General features: G+C 35.1%; 2 protein-coding genes across 3 annotated transcripts; both read right to left on the bottom strand.

Moving 5' to 3' along the window:
• Positions 1–4,183: 4,183 nt before the first annotated feature.
• On the bottom strand, positions 4,184–5,776 carry LOC111400219 (protein PHLOEM PROTEIN 2-LIKE A10-like; the record flags this gene model as incomplete). Its single annotated transcript, XM_023027645.1, has 1 exon — positions 4,184–5,776. A coding segment is annotated over exon 1 (1,275 nt), but the record flags the coding sequence as incomplete, so codon positions are not given.
• Positions 5,777–6,615: 839 nt separating this feature from the next.
• On the bottom strand, positions 6,616–10,508 carry LOC111401021. 2 transcript variants are annotated; one of them, XM_023028551.1, is made up of 3 exons: positions 9,799–10,508; positions 8,704–8,864; positions 6,616–7,416 (listed from the first exon to the last, which is right to left on the bottom strand). In XM_023028551.1, exons 1-3 carry the CDS (start codon positions 10,343–10,345, stop codon positions 6,793–6,795), a joined length of 1,332 nt encoding a protein of 443 aa, XP_022884319.1. In that variant the 5' UTR covers positions 10,346–10,508; the 3' UTR covers positions 6,616–6,792. The 2 variants fall into 2 exon arrangements, with proteins under 2 accessions (XP_022884319.1, XP_022884318.1); XM_023028550.1 differs by having other exon boundaries at positions 8,704–8,891; positions 9,799–10,499.
• Positions 10,509–23,182: the final 12,674 nt, after the last annotated feature.

Raw genomic sequence — 23,182 nt, 5'->3', positions numbered from 1 at the left:
TTTCCTCCCCAAATACAAATTCTACAGAATTGGTTTTGCTGGTTTTTCGCACACGGTTCTGATGAATTAGTTGTCACGGTGCAGCGAGTGAGAGAGAGATGCCTACAAATGCTAAAACAGCCGACTTGAAATAGATGCGCAAAAAATGGCTGCAATTAAGTGACTAGATTTTAACAGCTAATTCTCGAGTCTTCAATTACGTCCTCCGTTATAATACTAGATACGATTAAACCTGTAAATAAAAACATTTATTTACCATTTTTCCTTCTAAAGAAATCGTGTTCACTTTCCCGATGCGTGCTAATAGGACTCGATGAATGGACTTTCTTCACACTTCTATCACTGAAACATCGAGCTTACGCTTCTCTTCAGAAAGTACCCTTTGTTGGAGAAATTACACCAATAATTGTGCATATTATATTCACAAAAATCATGCCATTTATTTGCATGAAATCAAAAAGTAATTTCGACTTACCGAGATGAATTTGAGAAGCAAAACAATAATTTACCGAATCTGATCGTATCAATATGGATTCATTCCTTTAAATTCTTGAACGAAAGCAAGTTAATTATTTACCGAATAATTTACCGAATCTGAACGTATCAATATGAATTCGTCCATTTCAATTCTCTGGATCGAATCTCACAAAAACATACAATGAAGTTAATCATTTTCTGAAATCAAAGCATAATTAAAGAAATCAGAAACGAGGGAAAAAAAAGGAGATGCAAATGATGCGATCGGTCGAGGTAAGTGTTCGATACTTTCTCCATAAGATGAATTTGCCCCGCATTGATGCTAACAGTTCTTCGGCAATCATCTCCCAAGATACAACAATCACGTCAAGCCATAGGAGCACTCCAAATGGTTTCAACCAACAAACTTGAACAGAGTTTCCTTTCTACCATGACCATGATTTTGATGCAAAGTGGAATCACTTCTGTAAAGTGTTTTATGTAACATAACATGAAAGAATAATTTTTGTGTAATGAAAATAAAAGTCCAAATGGTCTTATATATAGAAGTTGAAAATTTATTTGCTTGTGATGATATCAATTATTAACACATATGCTTGATGAATTCATTAATTATTATCTGCTGATGAACTGCCACATCGTATGAGTAGAAAATTAATTATGCTATCTTGGATTACATATGTGTGAGGACATACTCGAAGCACATGTAATAGAAGATATAGGGAAAGTTGAGAAATTCGAAAAAAATTACGATCACAGGTTTCATATTTGATGAGAGTAGTTGACAGTTGAGGTAGTATGCAGTAATGGGCGTTTGCCTTTTTCCTCAGATTTCTGCATTTTCGGCCGCATACATTAAGATAATTTTACCAAATAATAATTGCAGCAGTCAGTACTCTTTAATTTGATGTATGAAACATAATAGTGGACCCCCTTAGCCAAATGAACCCCATTCTACTAGAACTTTTTTTGTAAAAAGCATTCTAAGAGAAGTACGACTGCAACATATTAATGTGTGATATATACATGCACCTGTCACTCTAGCATAAATATAGAATCGACCGGTTGACTAGTTGGCGATGTAAATTAATTTGAAGGGAGTTGAGCTTCATGAAGATACTGAGTTTTCGATAAATGTGAATTGAGAATATGTTGATGATCTTAAATCAATTTGATGGATTTAAAGACTGTAACTCTATAAATAAACAATTTGATCAATCCATCGAAGAAAAACTACTTTTGATACTTATTAGTGGACCATTGTGGAGACTGTTTACAAGTAGAAAAGAGAGGAATACTTTTTTATCATGCGAGGGTTTACTATTTGTAGAAGTTAGTTGTTGGTAAGTGCAATGATTGTACTATACTAGGATTACAAATGTTGAGACATAATTGTTTTGTTATGCTCAATACTATTTATTAAAGGTGTCAAAATGAATTGCGCCGTGATGCCAAATGTAAGTGGATACCGATTGATGGGTAAAGTAAAAGAATACATGTCTTGCGCATGAGCTCCGCATGTGATCTAATGAGATTAATTATTATTATTTTTTCATTTGACAACGGAGTACTACGTCAAACATGTATTATGTATTAAGGTTCAGTATATGGAGCCCTAGACCAATTGGAAGATCAGCATAGGCCTTCAAACCCCAGTATAAAACAAAATAATATATAGTTGAGTCAAATGCGGATATGAACAACTGAATTGTTACAAGGTAAACGTTAGCATTGAACTTCCTTCCATCCAACACTCGGTTTATTAGAAGAGAAGTGTCGTGACTTACAATGTTGACTTTTTTCCATCATTTATGCTATCCGTAGCTTAATATCTCAAATTAGTAACATTGTACATTTGCTCCAATTAGTGCTATTTATGTAAATTTTCGCTAGAACCACACGACAATTCATTTTGGGCTTGGATATCTTTTAGCCCGAAAACTAAAACTCGACAAGTGGGCTGTGTTTAATGGAGCCCAATCGGTAGAAAATAACGGCGGATGGCAAACCGAAGAACATAAAATCAGTGAATAATTCTGCAAATACAGGATCAATTCGGAAGTTGAAAAGAGCTAATAATCGAGAACCTCATACGGATCGAGCACTCAAAGCAGACGCGTTTCTCTCTGCACAGAATACCTCAGAATATGTTTGGTCGAAGAAGATTTCTCTCTTTCCCCCTAGTTATTGGCGCTGTCGTGTAAGTTTTAACTGTCTTTATTATCGAATCCAATGTGTATATATTCTACGAGATTTCTATTTCAGAGTTTTGATTGGATCGATCAGCAAGCGTACTAAGTGATTTACTATTGTATGTTTTCTCTTGTAACCTTCAATTTGTTGTAGTTCACATTCTACATTGATTTTAATTGGAAAAAAAAGGTACGAATTTTAATTCTTGGTAAGTTTGAGTGAGATATGAGTTCAGTTGATCGAATTGGTGCAAATTAAAACATAATTAATTGTACTCTGAAGGAGAATGTGGGTGCTTAAATTATAATAACAGATATGTCCATTGTCCATTGATTACCAGATCAGCAGTACTTTTGTTTGATGAAATTCCCCATCAGAGGTTGATATTTGAAATCATATACCTTGTTGATTTTAATTAGTGAATTATATAATTTGCATGCATTATACAATTGAGTGGTGCTTACCAAGATATTTACTTCCGGATTGTATTTACATTTAAACTTTCCAAGTCTTTTTGCTTCAAAATTTTGTATTAAGAAGCACTTTTGGTCTATTGGTCCTCTCAGTATCGGGTGTTAGGGCTCGTGAGCTTTTGCTTATGAAAACCTTAAAAGTAAGGACACGCTTGCTTATTTTCGAGCTGGTTATGAGCACTAAGTGATTGTCTTTTTGTTTGAAAACAAGGCCAAATGTTTTAATGTACCTATAGGTACTAAAACATACAATTTAATGCTTGTAAGCCAATAGTTCTTATAACTCTTCCCAAGCAAGGTTTCCATAACCAATTAGCATCTTGTCAGCAAACGCTTACTATTATCATTTACCATTGTCCACTGGTTTCTTTGTCTTTCACTCTACAAACATTCTTTTCCATATAGAGCACAATATCTCTCTTAAAACTTTTCCATCGCTTAAAACTTTTCCATATGTGTGTGTGTGTGTGCGCATATGCCTGGAATCAGCAAACTCTATCACTTCAGTTTTCTTTACACTAATTTAACTTTGTTATCACATGGATCCATGTGTTGAGGAAACAAGACAATATGATGCAGACCCAAAAAATAAATAAATGAAAACTAGGAAAAAGGATCATCTGGTTCTCATAGTGGAGCATTCTTGTTGCTCATATTGATATGTTGAGATATTTTTTTTTTCTTATACTTTCTGGAAGCTTCTAGGAAATGCGTTAAATTTCAACACTTGTGCGGACATCATTTTTGCTTCATGGTCCTGGACTCGGGATGGTATGGTAGCATGGTGCCTTGGCAGAACAATTACTCCATATACCTTCCAGCACCTTTTGCTCTGTTCTAGTACATGGCAAGACGTATTATGTTGTCCTTCCTTCTATCTGGAAACTGTTGCTTGTTAGCTTTTGGGGCTTGTTGCCTCATCTCTGATTTAAGTCCTGTAGCTTTTTTTTTTTTTATTGGGGTTTGTAATATATTACACTGGTTTCAGTCCTTGTATAGGCATTTGCCAGTGATTTGCAAAATCTTTTTCTTAGTTTTTCTCTTCCTGGAGCCAAAATCCAAGGTCCATTCAAAATGTGCAAACACAAAGTAAGACATACAGTAGCAACTGCAGAAGATCTACCACCCACATATCTCATAGTATCAATTCCTCGATCAACGACGTCCAGGTGGACAACATCAACGCTTCTCTTCGTGCACTCTGACAGTTTCTCGAGTAAAATCTCGAGAAACGATCTAACTGTTTCAAATGTCACTTTCCCAGTCATATCAAGAACATACTTCCTATTGCTAGGCACTGCCAAAGTAGAAGAAATCTTACTCCTCCATCCATCATCTTGATTCGGATCATTGAACAATTTTCTGGCTGAGGTTATTTTTGTCCCATTCTCGACTTTATCATCTCCAGGAAAACTATCTCCAAAATCAACTTTCCAGTATGGAGGGTTCAGATTTGAATCAGCAATGGAGCTTTTAGTCCACACTTGGTGAGAAGTCTGTATTAAAGTTTCTACAGCACCATTGCATACAGTCACGAGCAAGTCTTTTACTTCAGATTCATGCATAGGATTAGTCAATCCAGAAAAGATTTCATCATAAGTGTTTATATGCATAGATTTCTCCAAGTAAACACTAACAGCAGTGCTCACAAATAATTTTATGCAATCTCCAATTAGCTCTCGACACTTGTCCTCATTAGCCACTTCAATCCACCTCGAAATAGACTGATAATCTGACTCCATTGAAAGATGATCAAGATTTACAAAACCATCCAGATTCGATCCTGTCCTGTATTGTCTATCTGAATAAAATGCCATTACCAAATTTCTTGCAAAACTCCCTACAACTACAGAAGCAAAACCAGACCCTGAATCCGAAAACAATTTATTCATAACCCGCTCAGAGAAATCCGAACTCTCACCCACAGAAGCATCATTTTTCGTAGCTTCAGACTTAAAACCTCGCAGAATTCCCACTGTCAAAGCCTTTGTGACACTATTTACTGAGTTAGAAAACTCGTCAGACCGAGTGATCTTGGATATTTGCTTCAAACTATTTGGAATTTGATTGGAATCTGATCGTATGAACTCTTTAAAATCATTCGAAATAATCCCAATTGTCTCTGCTGAATCAGATACCATTTCTGCTACAGAAACTAATGCACCCAATAATTTCAACAATCTTTTCCTCTTCTTCACAACAGAAGGCGAGTTGTAAATCTTGTAACTTGTGAATCCTAATGCTCCAAGAACAAGAATCCACTTTTTCTCTCTCTTCGTAAAGTCTATACCTTTCTTCAACAGTTCCAAATCCATAAAAAAAATGCAAAAGCTAAAAAAGAAAATTGAGGGTTTGGGTAATAAAGTCTGTATTCACAATTTAGCCGTTTTATTTATACACATACACCCAAGAATATAGACGTATACGTGAGAGAAATTTATATACGCGAACACGAGAGTGACGTACAATCGGTTGCAGAAAAGAAGGGGTTATGTGCAAGTTCAATGGAAAAGTGCCGATGATGATCAACTGGAAACTTGTGCATGTAAATTGATAAGAGAGCTGTGGGATTGATGAAACTCGATATTTGGTTGGCATATATGGATATGGATGATTTGTTGTACTTGATACTACAGTTATCTGTTATTTGTGATAGGAGGATAGAGATAAAGGCACTGGTCGGTTGGTCCCATTGTTTACGAGTCAACGGGTGCTGGGTCCCGGAATTTACCAAAATCCAATTCGAAATTAATTTTCCACCTTTTAGAAAAAATTTCCCAACCTTTGAAATTGGATTTTCAGTCCTCAACCTTCTATTTCTTTGAATATTTCGTTATCTTTACGTAATTCCATTATTTTCAGAGTTAATTTCCCCGTGTGAGACGTGCTTGCTATTTTTTTGAAATGTGAACTTGATAAAATTCTATGCTTAAAACTTGACCTATCTTTCTTTCTCATTTTTCTGCTTTTGAACTACTCTTTAACCTATATTTCAAACCCAAAATATTTCATTATTTTCAATTGAAAATCTAAAAGAACATTCCATTTTTTTACGTACGAATTAATCTCACCAAAAAATTGGTTGATTGCACGAAAATTTGTGCAAAATGTTCGTAAAAGATGAATTTGATCATGACGGTGAGCTTTTTAAAAATTTTGTTAACTCGTATATATTGGGAATGAATTTTCGAACTTGTTGGCTTGATTTTTTGTATTTATATACTTCTTTCGATTATTCTGAGTAGAAATATGCAAATTTCAACAAATGCAATGAATCTTAGAAAGAAAGAAAATTAATAGATTTTGGACGTAACCTAGACGTGTTGTGTTCGATTTCTTAAACTGACAAGTAACATACAAGGTAAAAATGAATTATAAGATTCATGTGTTGACGAGTGATAAAAATACCGTTGAACACAAGTACAAGAATTCATATAGAACATTATCAATTTAGCATCATCTCTGTACCAGATGGAACCATTTTAACGTACTCTTTTATCATATTTAAAACAGTAACCGGGTTTATTCAAAGTAACTTTTATGTACAAACGTGACCAGAGTCTTCACGAAAGACACAGGAAATGACAAACAAACTATTCACTGCATGAAAATGAACATGACGAACACAATATGAGGCATACATGATATATCAGGCCACATCAATGTCATCAACATCTAACCAGTCATTTGATTCCTTCGCATCATGGATATTTACATTTACGTCGCTAGAGTGATTAATTTCACCATCCTTGGACGAGTCGGACGTGCTTTTCCTCAATTGGACCCAATCTTGTGAGTCTTTATCTGAACTGTCATTTGCTTTCCTGAAACTTGAGGGCACGTCTCCATCATCGTCCTCAAGATCACTAAAGGATACATCATCATTCTCAACTGGTATGGTAGTTCCAGTGGCACCACCAATTTCAGAACACTCTTCCTTTAGCCAATCATCTTCATCTTTCTCTCCCGAATCATTAGCATTTTGATCTTTAGTTCGATTGGTATCCTCTTGTTTAATCACAGATTTTTCAACAACTGGAATTTCATTGCTTTCGACTGAGTGCTTCACTGTTTCGGAAGCAGCTGCTGTAGTGGAAGTGCCCAATTCAAGGGCAGATGCCTTGCCAGGCTCATTCTCAGATAGAACAATGGATGGCACAGAAAGGGACTCTTCGTGATGAGAGACAGCGCCGTCTTTTGCATCCAAAGATCCTTGCTTTGTTGCAGTTAGGTTCTTCAACTCCTGCATGAGCAAGGCCCTGGCTCTCACTATCTGTAGGAAACATGCACAGAGTGCGTAATTAGAGCAACAGACAAATAGTACAGCACAGGTAGTCCAATTTGTAACAATTACTAGAGCCATTTGTCCTCGGGAGCAATTGTAATCACATTAGATCAAGGCACCCAACCAAATAAAAAAAAACTAACCAATTCAACATAACAAGGAAAAAGCCTCCAGAGGCCAGTCAGTTTTCCCATGACTAGGAGTCTACAAATATTGGGAGAGAGAAAGTAACAAAGCGGACAGATTATTTGTAATCACTGTTGTTGTACATGATTAAATCAGTGATCGATCTGATCCTGGAGGGAAATGCTGCTGTTGAAAGTAGTTATTGGTCAGAAACACTTGACCATCCAGCTTGCAATGATATGCACAGTGAGACTATTTTCGCTTCTCCTAAAGCTAAGTCATGAAGTAACTAATAGCCCTTTTTTAGTGCAACTGCCTACTGACCACCAGCATCAACTGTTAACGAGATATTGCAACGCAGTTCTGATAAAAATTCTAAAATGAAGTATCAACCGTTCTTAGAAATTACACAAGCCGAAAAAACAGACACGCATAAAAACTCAATGAAAAGAAAATAAAAGAAATAAAAAAAGGAGGAAAAAGTAGCAAGATAAAACTACAACAGAAACTAAGACATATCCCCAGTAAACTTGGGATCAGCTAGATTAATCCATTTTGGCCATTCTGCCTTGTTCATTGCTAGATGTCTTGAGATCTAAAGCAACTAAACCCTAAACAACTACCATAGACCCTCACTCTAAAAGTGAACAAGAACCTCTTTAACCTCTTTATGTCAATGCAAAAAGTGGCAGGATAAGGAAACAAAAAATAAACAGAAAAGCAACATAAAATACTGACAATAAATGCCCCATGGAGTGCTAAATACTCATCAAGTTAACAACAGGAACCTCGCTAATCAAGAAAATTATAAACTTGGCTAGATAATTCTACGTGTTGGTCAAGTTTCAGCATGTGCCGGATACGATAGAAAATGTAGAAGGATGTTGACAACATTCAGTTTGTGTGCCCTATGGAATAGTAGATTTTCCTTTTACGGAGGATTAATAAGTAGCAATTAAAAACACTACTTTTGCTTAGAAAAGCAAAATACTTGTGAACAAGGCAATTTTATTAAAATAATAGTTTTTCCTCAACAAATGGACATGCTGCCAATTGTGAGAACAGTTACAGAATAAAAGAACAGTATGTCCACATCAATTGACTCCAGCACAGAACATCTTTTGATGAATAATTGAGAAGAAGACAAACCTGGGGTGTTGATAAAAGTTCAGCATCATGTTTATCCAGTCTAGGATGGAGTAGAACAAAATAGATCTTCCAGAAGTAACTTTCACTGATATATCCAGGACAAAGCTCATTCCTCACAGCAGCTAATCTTGGGGCAAGATGCTCAACAGCTATGGCGTGTTCTTGTTGTGCATAAGACATATCAAAATCTGGTGTCAAGAAGGAAGTAAAAGATTGAATGGAACTCTTTTTACAAGAATTAGGGTAATTCGCAACCATATCACGTAGTTATAATAGGTTTAATGGTCCACATAAGTGTCATGAATCCAAGTATGCAACAAACGGTTCTTTTCAAGTAAAATAGATGCATAATGCACTTTATTTTGTCAGGCAGAAGAGTAATTATTAGAATTGCAAACAGGGTATAGACATAACTGATGCTTTTACACGTTTTCCTTATCATAATGAGGTCAGCTAAGATCTATACAGGCAAATTTGACTGAAAGACGAGCTGATATATTAATAACAGACTGATAACACACGGAAAAAAAAAAAAAAAAAAAAAAACCCAGTGAGCGAGAGAGACAGGGTGGCATGCGGCTTCTGCTTAAAAAGTACACAAAATGCATGAGTGCAACAATTTGAACCAGTATATAGCAAGTCTTTCTATAACCAAGAATTGGTCTCAAGAAGAATACATTTCTCTCTTCAATAAAATGCTACACCACCTTATGGTCTCTGTATACCTCAAAATGTTAAAATATGTAAATATTTACCCCCATTGTTTTCTCACCATCTACAGAAATCTGCCTTCCATCAAACAATTATTTAAAAGATAGAAATTTACGCCTTTCATTGCATATTCAGATAATATCATCATTACATTATCAGCAATCATAGCAAAAATAATTCAAATATAGACCCTAATCAGTAATCAGAGTTTATCGCAGTGATCCATATATGCTAGCCCTTGTAAACACTCTCAATTCCTACATTAAGATCTATATTACATACGTGAAAAACCTAAATTAATAAACGTATAAGTCCACAAACAAATAAAGAATGTCAGAACTAAAAATTTAGAAAAATGAAAAAGAAAAAGTCGATTCTACATACCTTCATCATCACTTTCAGGTAATGGGAAATCCAACCAAGTCTCAGTGTGCATCGCGATATCTCCTGCAAAAGCTATCACTTCCTCAGACACGCCCACTGCTCCTTTCCTCGAATCGTCTCTAATCCATTCTTCTTCGTCATCCGATTCCAATTGTAGAATATTTGACGCTATTTTGGTAATTTCAGACACGTTAATGTTATTCGACAGCCTCGAAATCCCGCTCTTAAACTTCCCCCCGATCTCCGCGAAGTCGCTCCTGATCCCGCCAACCCCATCCGGATTCTCTACCGACTTATTCTCCGAATCCGGGTGGGACTGGGACTGCTGCGGTGGTGGGGCTAGAAATGATGCAACACCCCAGAAATGGCTGGTGAGGGTTTTACTAAGCTCCGACAGATCTTCTTTGACACCACGTGACGGTGAAGTTGGAGACGCCGCATCATTGTCCGGGTGTTGCGGGCTTCCGGGTCCGGATTGGGCCTTGTTAACCGCGCTATCGTCGTCGAGTTTGAGAGTGTTGGCTATGGATCGAGCCAACCACGACATTGCAAATTAATACAGGCGGGCAGGATATGCGTTCGGTTGACTTTGATTCTCCAGTCGCCGGCGATAAGTTGGAGAATTACAGACGTGAATCGACGAAGCGTTGTCGTGTAATGGTAGTCCTAACTCCAAAGCATTAGGAGATGATTAAGCCTGCTAAACGACGTCGCACTTTGTTCTACTTGTTACCTCACTTCACACGGTAAGATCATAATTAATTATTTTGATCATAATCAATTTCTTTTTATCAGATTTTTTGTTATAAGAGTAAATGGTATTTGTCACATGATGATCATCATTTCTTAAATAGCATTTAATAAGAATTGTAGCATTTCAAAATTTGATTTGATTGTAATTTGTAAAAGGCTAAAAGCTATGCAAACATTCTCACCATTTCTGTACGACTTATAATGATTTTAAATGTAATTAAGAGACATATTTGGTGTAACACTATGGTAATCTAGAACAATTTTTGTTGATGCTTGAATCTGATTAGAGTTTCATGTTAACAACGAGAGTCAAGTCCTATATCTATTTTCTTTAACGAGAGTTATAATTCATAATATCATGATAAGTTATTTTTCAACTAAGCATTCTTAAATTCAAATTAGCAAACAAGAGAGACGTGGCCTTTAATTTAATTTACTTTACTGTAATTTATTTCTCACCATTTTCAACAGCAAATTCATATAATAAAATATTTTACATCTAAACCCAATTTTTTTTTTTTTTACTTTTTAAACACTCATTCTTTAAAAATTACTTTTCAAAACATAGTTTTTTTTCAAAATAAAGGCCACTAAACAAGGGCTTGGTCATTCCACCTCCACACAATCTACGTGCCCAGATCGTCTAGACTGGGAGAAGCACATATCAAAATAGACGAGCGGTTGAGTGACCCTTCATTGCTTGCCAGTGAGCACACAAGATCATTTGCCATGCGATGATCGAGCTTGATCACCCAGAGTCGAGAGTCATCCTCTTATCCTCTTTCTTTCTTGCTGATGTTGATCCTTGTGGTCATATTTGAATTTCGTCAAAACCATAACATTTAATTAATCTATGTGGAAATTGCAGAGGATATCAAAATTTGTCAAGACATTTACAAAAATGTCACTTTTTCTTTAGCATTGCAAAAATGTCAATTTTAGTCATATTTGCCCCTGAAACTAATTTCAAATATCCTACAATACCTAATTAAATGAGATTTGACAAATGAAAGAAATAGTACCAAATTCAGTGTCAGATGAAATTGAAAAAAAAAAAAAAGAATAGAGCAAAAACCACTATGAAAGCTTCAATCCCCCATTCAAAGAACCCTAAATCTTTCATTCACTCTCTCATTTCTTTCACTGCGCCGTCGTCGAAAACTGTCTGTCGTCGATGGAGTGAAGAAAACTACGAAGACGACTACCATGAAAATGATACACAAAGTCTATACGCCCTCACTTTGTCTCGAAAATCGCTGAACCCACTCTTGTGAATCCCTAAACAAACGTAAACTCCCCACTTTTTTGCCGTCAATGACCACCCAAAAAAAAACGACCGTGAATAGAACCACTGACGATGAAGGAAGACCAAAAAAAGTGCAAACTGAATCTATTATTCTAACACCCAATCGACCGTGTGTTTGCAATATGTTCACTTGGCATCGGTAGCTGCGAAGGAGAAGGCATTTTCAGGCCCTAAAAAGGTGAACTTTCTTTCTAAATTTCTAGAAAAAAAAAGAGGATTATGTTGCATTTGGTTTTCATTTCAATATTCGGTAGTGTTGGGGGGTTTATTAGCAATCTGTTAAGGGGAAACTTTTGTAGATGTATATTTTGATTTATGCTTTGCAATTGGCTTTATCGATTTTGCTATGCTAGTTTTTGGTATCAATATGGGTGAAAAATGCTGTTACTCCTGTTGGTTTATGGTATGTATATGGTATCGATTGTGCCAAGTGCGGAGCCATTAAGAGTTCAGTGCAGGCAAGTGCCTGCACTGAACCAGACGCAGTTTATTTTCAAAAATCCTGTGAAGAGTGCGAAGACTTGCCTACGCTGAACCAGACCCTGTTCATTTTCAAAAATCTTGTGAAGAGTGTGAAGAAAATCCTCCAATGTGTATATTACTCTCTATTGCAGCTTCCAGCATCTCCAAAAGAACCACAGAATTCAAAAACCACTAAATTTGTCACGTCAATCTTTAAATTTAGGCTTGATTGGGAGATCCTGCTTCAGTGAATACAAAAATGAAGTCTTCAAGTTAAATAATGTTGTATTACGAGCTTTATAAACTCTGCAATACCAGCCCTGTAAAAAGACCACAATTTAAACTCCCCAGGCTCAAAAGAAAGGGACGGGAGGTGGCTCCTCTCGGTGAACTTGTTGGCTCCAACCTAACATTCTCTTCCCTGTTCTCTACAATTTATTCTTTAATTTCCTTGCTCATTCTTTAAAGCTAGAGAATGATTTGGTTGGGGGGTGAGGTGAGAGAGTGATTTATAGTTGAGATTCTTAATAAGTCCCTTTTTCTTTTAAGTTAAAAATCAAAGAATTGTTTATTAAACTTCTTGAAACATCCGTCACTATAATTATTGTCTTCATTTAATTAATTTGTTAAACTAATTTGAGTTGTTAATTGCTTAATAAAAATTTTAACTTCTGGGAGTGAGGTGTGTTCCAGAAAGTGTATAGGGATATTTGAGTTGTATTTTTGCCTTGTCCTTATCTTGTACAGAATGTCAACCACCATTAACTATTCTTTGTGCTTTCACTAGCTGCTTGCTTTGGACCTCTTCAATTAACCTATTCCACAAAATAAGAATGTGGGTTGCTAAGCAATTGTCAAAAGGGTTGAACCAAATCTTAGTACAGTGACTATTGACATCACCAAATGTTGCCAAATTTTTTGTGGAAGATCTCTTCTAGTGAGAAAAATCATGCCAAATTTGAATCAAATTTGGTATTGACATCACTCAAAGTCAAGCATTGATTAAATTGTGTCCGCACTAGAAATTATTCCTGGCTCCGCCCCTGGATTGTGCTATGTTGGTTTATGGTATCAAGATAGTCTATCTATACATTCTTGCTTAACCCATTTGACCGGCACATTATTGAGAGAGAGAGAGAGAGAGAGAGCGACTTCATTTTTCTGCTGGGAACGTGAATTTAGAGAGATACTTTAATCTGGGTTTTTCAGATTTGAGAGACTTTTTTCTCCAGGGTTCGAAGTCTACTGCTTCTATGAATTTAACTCTCTATGAATAATAATCCAGCTACTCAACACTTTAAGTTTGTAGAAATTGAATATATAAATCTCATACTTTCTTAAAAACTCGATGTTCACTTCTCAAACATTTGACCAATGCTTGAATTACATTAACTGAAAACACAAGTCAGGTGTCAAAAAAATGCTATTGAAGTTCATTATTGTTGGTATTTGCAAAAATAAAAAAAATAAAAAATAAAAAAATTTAACTAGCCTGTGATCTTACTTCCAGTAGCAAAAACATTATTAATCACATAAGAATCACCAGCTACAAGATTACCTAAACTCCAAAGAACCTGCATAGGTTTTAAATAAAATAGCTCATTTTGGGAATTAAAAGATAATTTTAGGAAATCAGTGATTGTGAGAGGTTATTCTTGGTTTTTGGAGTCAGCTTTATGGGTTGCCTTTGTTGATGAAGAATCGTATTTTCTTGGTGATTGGGGCATAATTTCTCGAGTGTTTCCAGCAAATAAAATCTGGAAAACCATTTTGATGTGGGTTTGTTGTTTTGAGTTTTGATATGGGTGGATGTTTATCATGCTTTCGATCATCAAAAACTGAAGGAAATAATAGTGATACTGGAGTGAAACAATTGGTGAAAAAGGAGTCTTTTAAAGAAGGTTTGGCAGCTCAAGCTCATGGGAATAAAGTGAATTCAGGTGAATAATTTCAATATTTATTTTTCTTTTTCCTTTTAATTTTAGGAAATATTTTCATTTTCAATTTAGATTATTATGTTGCTTTCGTGTTTCTTTTATAAATCTGATCCATGGTTCTTTTATCTATTTTTAATGTTTTTTAGTGATTTCGAGATTTCATAGATTTATAATGTTAAATAATAAAAGAAATCCCTTATTTTCTGTACTTGCATTTTTATTTTAGTTTGATTTGTAATGAAAGAGAAGTAATGGTATTTCTTGTTTTTGGGATGGGTGTGGTTTTGGGGATGGGGTAATGAAAGATCTCATGAAATGCGTTCCTCCATCCTTTGACGATTTTTTGTCACTTGTCTATGGTAAATGACTACATTTAGCTACGTGTTCCCACAAATGCTCGAGATCTCATGAAATGCGTTCCTCCATCTTTGACGATTTTTTGTCACTTGTCTATGGTAAATGCCTACATATAAGCCTCATTAAATTCAAGATAAATCTCAATGATATATTTAATCCTTTCATGCCTTTATCTAAAAAATGGCTCCAAAATAATTTTCATCTAAGTACTAATTCTCACAATAGAAAGAACATATGACATAACTATGCTCTTCTATGTAGATGTTGGGATAGCTTGGAACCAGAGCAAGGAAAAAACATAGGCTACTACAAAAAAGGGCTTGATCATTGAATAGATTTGATCGTTGGATAAAGTTATTTAACCATATTTACTTTCTTTTTTAACAACTGACAAAAAAATATTTTTATTGCGCCATTATATGAATGTTTTCTAATTTATTTTTGTTGGGTTTTGATGCCCAAAAATTTGAGCAATAAATTAAATAGTTGAGTAAAAATTTATTGACAACATAGGCTAGGCTCGACTCGAAAATGGTCAACACTTTTGAAGGGTCCAAGTCACTCAGGAGGATTTGTTGTTTGGTTATGATGTATGAGTTGGCCATTTTATCAAGTGGTCTTTGACTTATGGATTGATGGCCCAAGTTGTTTGACCCATTTATTGAACTTAGCCCATATTGGTGACCTAAATTTGGTGCATATATACATTCCTCTATAGTCATTTGTTTCTTTTTGTGTGTGTAGTGCAATGGAGATAAGAAACGAGGCAGTTGATTTTCATTGAAATTGAGAGCTTTGTTGAGTTATTGGTGTCTTCCTTATTCTCTCCCTTTATAATATTGCATACCACCACAATTAGAGTCTCCTTTGTGGAGTGAAAGTTGGAGCAACCAAAGTGGAGGTTTGGTTTAGATCGAGCTTAGGTGATTGTAGTGTTTGTTTGGTTTGTTTCTGAGCTCAAAATAAATGATTTCTTCAAGATTTTTACGACAATGGTATCAAAGCTCGTGTTATTGGGTAATCTGTGGTTTTTTGTGGTGAAGATCTATTTAAATAGGTAGAAATCGAGCTGGAAAATAGGGACGAAAAACTAGGAATTTTTTGAAATCTTATCAAGGTTGTTTTCTTCGGTTTTGACCAAAGCAAAAATCTAGTGAATAAAGGAGGCCAGATTCAGACTATGCAAGTGGCGTTTGGGGCTTTGGCTAAGGCATGTGAGTGATCACGGAGCTATTTTCGACGGTGATTTCTTTATGTAGTTTTCTCCAGATGACGTAACGAACCCTGTAGTTGTATCCGTTTTCAATTTCGAGCGATACAGTGAAGATCGAATGACTTTGCCCTTTGACGCTCGGGTGCCGTTTTACGTTGTTTCATTTGACTTAAGCTTTAGGCGGATAGTAGCTCTAAAGTGGTGAATTCGCATCTCTCATATATAGGAATTTTCAAACGTGGTCTGCTCAGTATCATGTTCTTTCCTTTTTATTATTGAAGTTATGGTTAACATGTAGGGTAACAATTTACTTTTTGCTTTAGAAGTCATCGTGTTGGGTGATATTAGGTTTGAGGTTATCATGAAAGAGGTAAACATTGCATATTGCAAGACATAGGAATTACTTGATAATTATTTGCCTTAAATTCTTTGTGATGTGAATTATGTCTCACTTTTCTTGTGTTGGTTGCATTTTGTGCTTTGTGTATTTTTTTTTTTTTTTTTTTTTTTTAAAATAAAAAAATTTTTTAGTTATTTTTTTTAAGGAAAATTTTTTTTTTTTTTTTTTTTTTTTTTTTTTTTTTGTAAATGACAATACATTTTGAGTCATGTTTTTAACGGAAAATTTGTGATTTTTCAATTTTTGCCATAACGAAATGTTTTTATAAAACTTTTGATGGCAAATGTAGGTCTAATGCAAGTACGAAAAGTAAGATATGTTTTAACTGCAGTAAACTTTGGACATGGTAAAATGGACTGTTCTATGAATGATAATAAAAGGAAAGATAAGGAGAGGCGTGAGGCAAATGTGGCTTTAGGGTCGAGCGATGACCCTAGTGAGATTTATTGACAATAAACTTGGTTAGTGCATGTACATTTGTATGTAATCCTTTTTGTATGTACCTGATCACTTAATTCTGTTGTGTTGATATGTTATACTTTCAATTTATTTGTATGCGTAACTGCATGAATTGGAGTAACCTTATTACTTTGTGTAATGTATTTGCATGCATAGTGGGTTACGATCTATGAAGTACTCCTTTTGCTCTACAAATGGTGTGAGAGAGTGTGGTAGTAAGAACAAATAGTGTCAGCAATTTTCTCCTTTATATTTGTAAGCCAGAGTGATTTGTGCGATTATATAGGGCAGTCATGTGCGGGTTATCTTCTTCCTTTTTGTGAGTGTAGTGAAGTAACCCATTATTTCTTCTATTCTCTTCGTGAGTGCTACCTTGAACCTTCCTTTTGTGGGATAAATCCTTTGTGGATTTATTAAGCTTTGGTGTTACAGTAACCTAATGGTGCACAGGGGTTGATTTAAATTGAACTCTAACCTTTGTGATCGCCAAAGGTGTTGGTTTTTGTCATAGTGGGGTTTGAGATGCATTAGCAATAAGTATGTTGTATGTCTTTTGGTAATGAAGTATAGATGCCTGAAGATGCATTGATAATATGCACAGAGATGTGGAGAGTAACATTTGGATCGGGAGTGGAGAGATGATTAAATATTAGAATCCTTTACCTGTGAAACCCTGATCGGGTGGAGTGTGAGAGAGACACTTCTATCATTTCTATTAGATAAAGACCCATTATTCACTTAGTTAGGAGAAGTGATATGGTGATACAGGATTATCTTGTGGACTTAGAATCTATTGTGATTTACCAGTTAAACACGAGTTAGTGATCAGCTTCGTGAGCATGGTGGGTAACGGGAAGAGATAAGTGTTCTCGATGTGTGAGCAATACAGAATAAGATAGGATAAGTGTGATGATATCTTTTCATGGGTCATTTATTCATTTGTTGCATATGTGTTTATTAACTTGGTGTTAATTTGTCGTTCTATGTGAACGTATTTTGAAAAGATTTATGTGTTATCCTATGTTATATCTCCATTACATATTTATTTGCTCTTGATTGTTTATTCTGATTATCTACTTCTATTTAAGTTTTTTTTTTTTACTTTAACCCTGGTGAATTAATGGAGCAGGTGTAGTATATGTTTCGAGTTCGAAACACGAGCTTAAGTCTGTGATGTCAATTTTATCGGTTACATTGATTATGCAAGTATAGATTTTGTGTTTTTGTTTGCTTATAGGTTGATTGGATTTCGATGTAGAGATTTGTTGGGTTTTAATATTCAATAAATCCGATTGATGATTTAAAACAATTGACGAATAATTTATCGACATCATGGACTGGACTCTACTCGATCCAAAAGTGGCCAACACTTTTGGAGGACCTAAGATATTTAGTTGGATATGAGTGGGCCCTTTTATCAAGTGGTCTTTGACTTATAGATTGATAGCCCGAGTTCTTTGACCCATTTAGCGAACTTAGCCCATATTGGTAACCTTAATTTGGTGCATATATATTTATTTATTTTCCTCCCTTATCCCATCCCACGCTGTACCCGTAGAAAACTCTCTCTCTCTCTCTCTCTCTCTATAATTACAAAAAATTTGAGGAAAATTCTTCCTTTCTCTCACATAATTTACTAAACAAACTAGGGGTGGGCGTGGGTCGGTTCGGTTCGGTTCTCTTTAGAACCGAACCGAACCGAACTTTTCGGGTATCTAGTAAATGGAACCGTCGGGTCCAAATATAATTATGGAACCGTTCGGGTTCGGTTCCATTCGGTTCGGTTCGGATCGGTTCGGTTCCGTTCGGTTCTGTACTATAATTAAAATTTTTAACATTTATAACAACGTTATATAAATACGACTAATGATACATTCAATAGTTTTGGAATGTCAGAGATTAGTAAATTACCTTGTTCAAATGATCGCTGCGATCAAAGCTTCAGTCCAGGAAAGTTACGGCTTCGATCGGAGGTCAGAGTGTCGGCCGACGATTGTATAGGTTTTGGAATATTAGATAGGCTGCGAGAGTGAGTGTGAGAGTCGAGACAACGTTATGCACTTTATTGTAGGTGTTTAGGGTTATTTAGTGGATTTGATCTTGTTTGGCTAAGAAATGAAACAATAAAATGGGTAATTGGGCCAAAAATTAAAAAAATTAGAAATGAAACAAATTATTGGGCCAAAAATTTGGATTTAGAAATGATTAATTTGTTAATTTGTTTAGAAAAAATTAAAATTAAAATAATTTGATTTACTCAATATAAAAAAAAAAATTAGAAAGATTCGGTTCTTATTTGATTCTTCGGTTCTTGGTCTAGAACCGAGAACCGAACCGTACCCGTCGGTTCTCAATTCAGATACCCGGTCGGGTATTTAATTTGACAAGAACCGTCGGGTTCAGATCGGTTCGGTTCGGGTTCGGTTCGGTCGGTTCGGTTCGGGAGATTTGCCCAGCCCTAAAACAAACTCTCTCTCTATTATTTCACCCCAATCCCAACCCCAACCCTACTCTATCTTCTAATAAAATTGATGGAAGCTCATGGTAGCATTAGATGCGGCATGGTGTGGGGATGTCGGAGAAGGTGGTTCGCAACCGTGAGGCGTACTGCTGGTGCTGGAAATTGATATTGAAATGTGCATGTTCTGCTCGGTGTGAATGACGTGCTTGTAAATCTGGATTTTGTGTGTTGTTTGATGATATAAGACCATGAATAGATGTCCCTTGATGTGTTTTGATGATCGGTAGGGTAGTACCGGCATGGGCATCGCTAGAGAAGGTGTTGCTCCCCAAAAAAGTCCACATTTACTAGTTTTTTGCTTGATTTTTGGTGCGTTTAGGATGGCATTAGACCAGAATATTGGTCGGGCTTGTAGAGGAGATTTAGTTGGTCATGCTGGTAGTGGAATCTAATCATATGAGTGGTGATTGGTTGGAGATTGGAGGCTTCAAAGGTGATGCACCGCTGCTTGTAGCTGTGAATAGCAAGAAATACATGTAGTAGTGATAGTGGTGCGATGATGTAGGTAGTAGTGGTAGTAGAGTTGGTGGTTGGGAGTTGTTGAAAGTGTTGGTAGAGCCCATTTGCTTCTTGACATTATTAAGAGTGGTGGTGATGCTGGAGTGGAATGACGAGGAGAATCAATTGTGATCAAGTCTATTTTCATTGTGATTGTCCGATATCAAATTTATGTTAATTGTGATTGTATGTAACTTTCTTACATATAGTCACAAATTAGATTGAAATGGTCACAAATTGTCACACTGAAGAAAAAATTAGTCACAGTTAATCATAGATGACACAAGTCAGTGAAAGGTAGTATTTATTGTCATGAATTTGAGTTAAAGGTGGTAGTGGTGGTGCATTGGAGGTAATGGTGGTGATGAATGGTGGTGAATTGTGATACTAATCTGTGGTATATGCAGATTTGTTTTGTGATGTCCCTCTATGATCAAATATGTGTTTATTATGATTGATTGTGATCAATTTTGTGTTAATTGTGATCGACTGTGACTTGGTCATATACCATCACAGTTTAGATTGATCTGATCACAGACAATTACACTAAAGACAAATTTGGTCACAATTAATCAAACTGAATATAAATTTGATCACAATTAATCACAGATAACACAGGTTAGCGATTTGATTATAAATACAGTGACTTGAAAATTTTCTGGAAATGGGTTGGGTAGGATGGTTCCATAGGGTAGGACGTAATCTCCAATTTTTTATTTTTGAAATTTTTTTGTGGGCTAAGATAAGGCAAGGTGGTTCCGTGGGATAGGAGTGTAATCTCCAGTTTTCAATTTCTAGAAATTTTTTGAGGGTAGAGTTTGGGTGGGATTTGGACCATTTGGTGGGAATATGATGGTTCAATAGGGAGGGTTCTAATCTACGATTTTCAATTTCTGAAAATTTGTTAGGAGTGGGGTGGGTGGGTTCTGTGGAGGTGGTATATAATCTCCAGTTTTCTGAAAATTTTCGGGGAGTGAGGATAGGTAAGATGGGGTAGGGTGGGAATGAATGTGTAGATTAAATTTAATTTTATATTATTATTATTATTATTTACCACCTGATTTACGAAAAATTTAAGGGAGTTTGTTAGTTGTGAAATGTGGTTTCTATATGTAGGAGAGATATGTTGTTCCCTATATCCATCCCTCTACAACCATTTGTTTTTGTGTGTGTGTAGTGCAATAGAGAGAGAACGTGAGATGCAGCCGGTTTCATTGCAATTTTGAGAGTTTTGTCTGAGTTATTGGTGTCTTCCTTCTTTACCTTTGTGATATTGCATACCACCACCATTAAAGCCTCCTTTGTGGAGTGAAACTTGGAACAACCAAAGTAAAGGTTTGGTTTGGGTCAAGCTTGGGTGATTGTGGTATTCATTTGATTATTTTTTGAGCCCGAAATAAAATATTTCTTGAAAATTTCCGCGACATCTTTAAATAAAAATAACTGGACAGTGGAGCTAAAAATAATAACTTACAACGAAAGAAACATAAACCAAAAATACATTAAAAGCTCCTCGCCATATTTGAACTTACCGAAATTGTTCAGTATGGAATTTAGAATGGCAAGGAATATTTGCATCAAATGAAGATTGACGAATAATCAAAGCAATCTAAAGAACTGTACTTGGACTCGAAAGAAAGGATGAACAAAATGCAAGAGAGGCTGGTGACAAGCTGAACCCAAGTGGACTAACTACTCCAGGATTGTCCGATGATTTCCGGGGTGTAGCTGAAGGTTTGACAAGTGGTTGCTGCCTTGGAAGAGAGAGGCTCAGTGGCGGCGGCGCCACCTCTTGCAGCCGTGTAGGTTGGGACTCACATGAACCTGCTGTGAGCATTTGAACGATCTCCTTAAAATTGACTGGATCTACATTGTAAATTTTTGGTTTCTGCGTCGGCTTACGAACAGAATGGAGTGCGGAATGAAAAGATGAAAACTGTTTGGATTTCTTTTCTCCTTGTTGATATGAAGAAAACTGTGTTGAAGAAGATAATGAAATGTCGTCTCTATTTGAATCCATGGTTTCTTTAATAAAACCTAAGAACGATCAATAATGAAATTGTCACCACGTTTGGGTTTATTTATAGTTACGTATAAGGAATTATATTTAAAACAAAAGGGAAAGAGAGAGGACCCTTAAATAGAGCCGCCGTGAGATAAAATATGTTTGTCTTGAGCGTCGGCGCCGTCGGTATTAGATGGGTGATGTCATTTATCTACAGATTCTGGTGGACAAGTTTGACCAGTGCTATTTATTGCTTAAAAAACTGCCTCCATTATTGAAATGAGTTCAAATAAACGGAAGTAGCCATGAATAATCGTAAACAAAGTTATTTATGATGACAAGGAAGCCACGATGGCTTCCAGCACGTCTATAAAATAAATCATGAAATTTCAATTTAACTGTCGACATTTATAATAAAGTCATTTTTTGTAATTTTAATAGCTAATTGTAGAGCAATTCAATCCATGATTCCGAGTTTATCATTCAATGATCATGAAATTTTTTAAAAGAACAAAATTGTGTATAAGCTATATATAAAAAATGTAGGTATTTGTAAATAATATGGATTAAATATGTATGTCACTTCTTACAATTCAAAATGACTTTACATAATTTACTTAAACAATTTTTTTCATTGTGTATGGACTAATCTTTGAACTATTTATTACCGTTTTGAATAAGTTTTTGCATGTCAATTCTTTTCTATTGAAATGTAAGATGAATGAAAATGAATATAATTGTAAAGCTAATTTTCATGAGTCGGTAGATCTGAGCTCTTTGTGTTAAATACCTCTTTAAGAGATCAAGTTTATTTTTTTTAATTAGCAAAATTTTTAATTTATAAGTTCTGATATGAATTTTTCTCTTATAAGTGATATTTTAGGTATAAATAATCACATTTAAGTTAATTTTTAACTATAAAGTGAAATATTTACTTATAGTTAATTTTAAAATATAAGTAATTTGTTTATTTTTAAGTAAATTTTATAGTTATAAGTTAATTTTGTACTTATAAGTATTTTTACACATAAATTTTTTACTTATACGTAATGTTTTATATTTTATAAATTTTTTTATCTTTTTAGTAGTATTTATGTTATTAGCAATTTTTACATTAAAGTGAATTTTTTTACAAATAATATTTTGTTTATAAGTAAAATTTTTAGTTATAAAGTAAATTTTTGCACATAAGTAAATTCTTAGAGTTATTATATTTTTTTATTTATAAACATTTTTTTTTTATACATATAATCAAAATTTTGTCTTGTAAGTAACTCTTAACTTAAAATTCTTGTCAAGAGATCCGTCATTTTTTAACAAACTATGCAAGATAGAAATAATTGTTTTAGAGAACTTAAAATTGGAAGAAAATAGCCAAAAATTCATCAATTTTGTGGGTTTAGAAATATAAGTCAAATTACGTTACACTAATTTTGGAAGGTTCGCTGATTTTTCAACCTTTCATAGACATTG

This window comes from Olea europaea, chromosome 10, assembly GCF_002742605.1.
Source record: "Olea europaea var. sylvestris chromosome 10, O_europaea_v1, whole genome shotgun sequence".
Lineage (NCBI taxonomy): Eukaryota > Viridiplantae > Streptophyta > Magnoliopsida > Lamiales > Oleaceae > Olea > Olea europaea.
Note: the sequence above shows the minus strand (reverse complement) of the source record. Positions and strands in the feature narration are given on the sequence as shown.